This window comes from Echiichthys vipera, assembly GCF_963691815.1.
Source record: "Echiichthys vipera genome assembly, chromosome: 22".
Taxonomy (NCBI): domain Eukaryota; kingdom Metazoa; phylum Chordata; class Actinopteri; order Perciformes; family Trachinidae; genus Echiichthys; species Echiichthys vipera.
In genome coordinates, this window is record NC_139847.1 from 2,448,429 (window position 1) to 2,455,300 (window position 6,872).

General features: G+C 52.6%; 1 protein-coding gene across 1 annotated transcript in view; it reads left to right on the forward strand.

The window, feature by feature from the left end:
• The first annotated feature begins 1,642 nt into the window (after positions 1–1,642).
• Positions 1,643–6,872, forward strand: part of LOC310964264 (FHF complex subunit HOOK-interacting protein 1A-like) — a 14,087-nt gene continuing 8,857 nt past the window's right edge. Inside the window, exons 1-5 of the mRNA XM_083937326.1 lie at positions 1,643–1,757; positions 3,077–3,272; positions 3,349–3,570; positions 4,758–4,920; positions 6,467–6,578. Coding sequence (XP_083793452.1) covers positions 1,653–1,757; positions 3,077–3,272; positions 3,349–3,570; positions 4,758–4,920; positions 6,467–6,578 — 798 coding nt within the window. The 5' untranslated portion in view covers positions 1,643–1,652. The remainder of the gene's footprint in view (positions 1,758–3,076; positions 3,273–3,348; positions 3,571–4,757; positions 4,921–6,466; positions 6,579–6,872) is intronic.

The following is a 6,872-nucleotide window of genomic DNA, read 5'->3' on the forward strand; positions in this document are numbered from 1 at the left end:
CACACACACACACACACACACACACACACACACACACACACACACACACACACACACACACACACACACACACACACACACACACACACACACACACACACACACACACACACACACACACACATACACACTTACTTTATGATACAAACGGGAAATTGGACCAAAATCCACACACACACACAGATTAGAGGCCCAGATGGTGAAGGCAGGATTTGTAAACTGTATGTCTGTGTGTGTGTGTGGGTGTGTGTGTGTGTGTGTGTGTGTGTGTGTGTGTTCCTCAGGACAGCAGGCGTGTGGCCTCGGCAGCAGCACAGAGGTAGGTGTACTGTAACACTGACAGGGTTTCTTGGAGAGAGCTCCGTGGGAATTCAAGGAATGTCCCGGGAACGCCCAGGGAGGGACTCGGACGCGTTCCCATTTTTCCTGTTTGCTTGTCGCCGCTGACGACCCTCACTTCCTGTCCCGGCCTCAGATCACGTTAGTTACTTCCCCGGCTGATTACTGACATTAAGACAATTGTTTTTTCTGAATTGTTATGTTTCAATATGCAAATAACTGCAATAATAATAACTTATAATATAATGATGCATAACTTTTGGATAATTTAGCAGAAATCTACAGAAACAAACAGACAAAGTGAAGTCAAATTAATATTTTCTCTATAGTCTGAAAAAACTGGGATGTTTTATCCGTAGCGTTCTCTGGTAACAGACGTGTATCTCCGCCCTAAAGCGCCCTTAGACCAGAAAGCAGTCTGTTTGACTCTCAGGGCGCCCTCCCACTGTGCCTCCGTCCCGTACCCCGTGCTTTAGGGTCCTTGTCCCCCCCTCCAGGCCCGTTTGTACTCACACTACCTGGGCCTCGGAGAATGCTTCTTGCTGCCTATACGTCATCACGCCGTAACACGTCACACGCATTGATGATGTCATGGCGATGCGTGGCTTTGTTTCCAGATCTTTCCGTAGACCTCAGAGTTTTTGTGCGTCTTGTCGACTGTTTTTGAATCTTTTCATCGACCAAATCTGCAGTAAACACTCCACCTCCGCATCACACCAACGTGAACCTTTCACCGCCATTGTTTGAAATGTCCGCGCATGGTCCCTCCTTCTTTTTTCTACGTCCCAACAGGCGCACAGGAAATGACCTCAGAACCGCCGCAGACCTCGTGAGCGTACACGTGCAAACGTGCTTTACTAAAGCCCACCTCTCCCAAACGGGCCGTGGACGGCAAGCGTGCCGCTCCTAGACGCGGTACGGTTGCACTCACACTGGTCAAAGGAACCAGACTTTAGCCGTGGAACCTGTTTGGGCACGGTACGGAGGAACAGTGGGAGCGCGCCCTTAGACAAGTCCTGCAGTTCTACAGATGATCAGATCAGATACAGTGACGTTCTTGGGAAGTGTAAGTCCGTCTGAATCTAAAAAAGTATGACTCATGTGTGTGTGTTCAGATTTGACTGAGTCATGCCGGTGAGAGCTGAGCATGACTCCACTCCCTCCACCTCCTGCAGGCCAGCAGCTGCCCGTCGAGCCCAGGGAAAGAGCCTGAATCTGGGCTGAGAGAGCCAGCGAATGCCCCCCTTTGGACCGGCCACCGTCCCACGCAAGGACCTCGAAACATGCTATAACCGACCTGACCGTCGATCACAATGATGGCCTCGGTGGTTGTCGGGGGCAACCGGAAAAAGTCCCTCACGCTGAGAGGGGTGGACCCGGAGACCTGCATGATTGTGTTCAAGAACCACTGGGCTCAGGTGACCGACTCGTCCACGCACCAATCAGTCCCTTCCCTTTCCTGTTGCGTCATCGCCGCTGTGCCTCCGTCCCAGTCTGTCCTATTTTCCTCATAATGGCTGGCAGACACACTGTGTGTGTGTGTATCTGTGTGTGTGTGTGTGTGTGTGTGTGTGTGTGTGTGTGTGTGTGTGTGTGTGTGTGTGTGTGTGTGTGTGTGTGTGTGTGTGTGTGTGCACGCATTACTGACCCAGACTTTGGCCCTTAAACACAGGATCCATTTAGAGACAAATCTCTCTCTGCGGCCGCCAAGAAAACCCACACACACACACACACACTAACACACACACACACACACACACACACACACACACTCCATGTCTGTGTGTGCAGAGGTCAAAGGTTAACACAAGTCCGTCTTCTCCCACAGCGATCTCTTATCTACTGTATCTTATATTTGTCATCGTGCATTAGTTATCGGGAGACGGCGTCTGCGTTCAATGGAAACCAGCCGTAACACGACACCAGCGACTCGTGCGCGCTGCGAGATCACATGACGGGAGCGTCGCGTTGTCGTGTTTCCGTAATGCATCGAATGAACTCACGTAAGAGGTGCAGATACAACATTCGTCATTGTTCTGATGAATAAAACTATGAAGGAAACAGGTGAAAAGTAGCTGCGTCTGTGCGTCTTTCAGCGCCACACAATATTATATAGAGTTCATTCATTCATTCATCTTCAACCGCTTGTCCCTGTCGGGGTCACGTGGGGCTGGAGCCGATCCCAGCTGACATCAGGCGTGAGGCGGGGTCCACCCTGGACAGGACGCCAGTCTATCACAGGACACATAGAGACGAACAGAGACAGACAACCATTCACACCTACGGGTGATTTAGAGTCATCAATGAACCCAACACCTGCACGTCTTTGGACTGTGGGAGGAAACCGGAGAACCCGGAGAAAACCCACGCAGACACGGGGACAACATGCAAACGCCACACAGAAGGGCCCCAGCTGGGATTCAAACCTGAGACCCTCTCGCTGTGTGGCGACAGTGCAAACCACTTCACCACCGTGCAGCTTATATAGAGTTTAAACGTATGTGAGTGTGATCCAACGACATTCTCCACTGTCATTCTTGTTCTAGTTGGACTTATAAACTATATATTTATGGTTATATTTATAGTTATAGTGATGTCACTTGGTGCGGACGACCCCTGGAGTCATGAGTCTGTTTGTACTTTGTTGGATTTTGTTTTTATAGATTCACAAACTTCATTGTTTTGTGGTGGATGGTAATAATGTTGAGCGTGCGTCCGATGTCCGTCCCCCCTGCAGGTGGTGAAGATCCTGGAGAAACACGAGCCGGGCCGTAGCGGCACCGGCGCCCTGAGCTTCCTCTCCGGTCACGGCAGCGGCGGCGGCAGCTCTGGAGCGTTACGCCTCGGCCCCATCCCGGCCGACGAGGCCAGCGCCGTGCAGAACTACGTGGAACACATGCTCTTCCTGCTGATGGAGGAGGAGGCGGGGCAAGGTAAGAGAGCGCAGAAGAGAGCGCCTCACCGTGCCTCACCTTCTTGTTTTTGGTCTCAAGACTCTTTAACGCACAGGAGGAGCGATGGGTCCCATCCTGGAGTTCGTGGTTCTGGAGGGAGTGATGGAGAGGCTGTTCCTGTGGAGCCTGAGGAGGCAGTTCACCGAGGACATGAAGCTGGAGCAGCTCAGGATGTACCAGATGCTCCTGTCGCAGGCCCGGCAGCCTCTGCTGCACCACAAACCCGTCCTACGACCGCTCATGATGCTGCTGGCCTCCTGCGCTGGAGCCGGAACGGGTGAGTTAACGGTCTGAGGACGTTTGGGGAGATGGAGACGGTTAGCTTAGCTTAGCACAGAGACTGGAAACAGAGGGAAACAGCTAGCTTGGCTCTGTCCAAAGCTACCAAGTTATTTAATGCGTATGAACACAAAACTGTAACTGGGACTGTTTTGAGACTTTCTAGAACCGACTTTGTGGAGATTTCCAAACAAACAACTCAAAGAAACACTGAGAGCAGGTTTTAAAAGACCATTTCCAGAGAAGCAGGTCCGGATATGGTCTGAAGCTGCCCTTTCACAGCCTCGTGAGTCGTTCCTGATCTCTGGGCTCTGTTGTATTTTACTCTCGGGTCGGGTCTCGGGGGCAGCAGCTTTAGCAGGGACCCCAAACTTCCCTTTCCCGGGCCACATTAACCAGCTCTAACTGGGGGATCCTGAGGCGTTCCCAGGCCAGTGTGGAGATCTAATCTCTCCACCTGGTCCTGGGTCTTCCCCGAGGCCTCCTCCCAGCTGGACGTGCCTGGAACACCTCCCTAGGGAGGCGCCCAGGGTTCATCCTTACCAGATGATCCTGAACCACCTCAACTGGCTCCTTTCAACGCAAAGGAGCAGCGGCTCTACTCCGAGTTCCTCACGGATGCTGAACTTCTCCCCCTCTCTCTAAGGGAGACTCCAGACCCCCTCCTGAGGAAACACATTTCAGACGCTTGGACCTGGACCTGGTCCTTTGGGTCCTGACCCAGCTTTCATGACCACAGGTGAGGGTAGGAACCAGGACTGAGGGTAGATCCAGAGCTTTGTCTTCCTCAGCTCTCTTATGGTCACAACGGTGCGGTAGAGCGACTGCAGCTCCGCCCCCGCTGCTCCGATTCTCCGGCCAAACTCACGCTCCATCGTCCCCTCACTCGTGAACCAGATCCCGAGGTACTTCAACTCCTTCACTTGGGGTCAGGACTCATTCCCTACCTGGAGTAAGCAATCCACCGGTTTCGCTGCGCTTAAATCTTTTTAGTGTTCACTAAACTCAAAGACAGCCCTCAGTGTCGCTGCGTCCTTCTCAGCGGAGACGTTGAGCGGCCTGAAGACGCGTCGTCGGTTTGAAGTGGTTCATTAGGAGCTGGTTTCTCACGCTGCAGGTGAAGCTGGTTACATGTTTAAACAGTTACCCGGGGCAGTTAACCACCTGCGTCCTCCTGTGCTCCAGACAGCGGCGGTGTGGTGGAGGCGGAGCTGGTCCTGCTGTTGAACCAGCTGTGTGTCGCTCTGGTCAAAGACCCCTCAGTGCTGGAGCTGTTCTTCCACACCAGTGAGGACCAGGGAGCCGCCAACTTCCTGCTGTTCTCCCTGCTCATACCGTACACACACAGGTAGGTGCTCTCACACACACACACACACACACAGGTAGGTGTACACACTAGCCAAGCAAATGATGCAAACATCAGTGTGCGCTGACACCGCTAACTGTGTTTCCAGTCGACTTTCAGGCAAAGAAAGAGATTCATTGGACGCAGAATTAGGGCGCACTCACACTGTCCTTCCGCACCGGGCCAAAACAGGTTTTTCAGGTCAAGCCTAGTTCGTTTGACCAGTGTGAGTGCAACCGTACCGCGTCTAGGAGCGGCACGCTTGCCGTCCACGGCCCGTTTGGGAGAGGTGGGCTTTAGTAAAGCACGTTTGCACATGTACGAGCAAGAGCGTGCGCACGTGTACGAGCACGAGCGTACGCACGTGTACGAGCACGAGTCCTACGGCGGTTCTGAGGTCATTTCCTGTGCGCCTGTTGGGACGTAGAAAAAAGAAGGAGGGACCATGCGCGGACATTTAAAACAATGGCGGTGAAAGGTTCACGTTGGTGTGATGCGGAGGTGGAGTGTTTACTGCAGATTTGGTCGATGAAAAGATTCAAAAACAGTCGACAAGACGCACAAAAACTCAGAGGTCTACGGAAAGATCTGGAAACAAAGCCACGCATCGCCATGACGTCATCAATGCGTGTGACGTGTTACGGTGTGATGACGTATAGGCAGCAAGAAGCATTCTCCGAGGCCCAGGTAGTGTGAGTACAAACGGGCCTGGAGGGGGGGACAAGGACCCTAAAGCACGGGGCACGGGACGGAGGCACAGTGGGAGGGCGCCCTTAGTGTATAAATGAGTAATTTATTTAAGGCTACGTTTACACGTGGCGTAAACAGACATTTCACAAGTGTATATGTGCAATAAAGAGAAGCTCGAGCCCACGTTAGCCGATCAGAATCCCGTTCCTCTCTCTCTTCTGCTCCTGGACATCAGACAGCAGCTGTCTTTGCGAACGCAGACACACGGAAATTGTTTGCAGCGACATAAATGACGACTGCTTCTCACCACAGGGATCGTGTGACGCACGTGCGAGTTCTGGCGCGTACTGTGGCGTTGGCACAAAGAATCGTTTGTTCAGAGGCGAATTCTCCGTTTGCGGTTTTCTGACGTGAATCTTCAAAATGTTCATTAAAAGTGCGTTCATGGAAACACGGCTGCTGACATCCTGATGAATTAGAAATGGAGGAAACAGGTACCCGGCTTTTACGATGCGATGTGACGCCCTTTCAAAATATGATTTCCGGGTCCAAGCTGCTCCGAGCCTCGTGTTTCTCCGACGCCGCGGTGCCGTCTTCCCCGTGGTTTGAACGGACCTGAGTCATTTTACCTCTTCCGTATGGATGAAAGGACGTCTCACTCACCAAAGAGGCGATCGTAATCGTTCACGTGTTCGGACGTTGTGTCTGTTTTGTTTCAATGGACTCTTATTTTGAAAGGGTGTTACGTTAGACTAAACAGCCAGGCAGAGCAGCAATAGTAGCCACACTGGTAAAGCAGCAAACATGTATGCTATACACACCTCCCTCTCTCTCCCTCTCTCTCTCTCTCTCTTGTCAGACAGGGTTCAGTCGGTCAGCAGGCCCGAGACGCTCTGCTGCTCATCATGTCCCTGTCGGCCTCCGACCCTCGAGTCGCCCAGCACATCGCCGAGAACACGTACTTCTGTCCTGTGAGTGCACGCACACACGCACACACACACACACGCACACACACGCACACACACACACACACACACACACACACGCACACACACACACACGCACACACACGCACACACACACGCACACACACACGGTCTGAATGACACATCGAGGACAGATAGTTTGCATCCTTCCTCACTGAGCCTTGACGGCTCAGGAGGAGACGGCGCGTCGGCTCGGCAGGACTCACGGCCGTCCTCCGTCTGCTGCTGCAGGAATGTGAAGGACTGGTTCAGTGTCCCTCGCTGATGTGGATCAGAGAT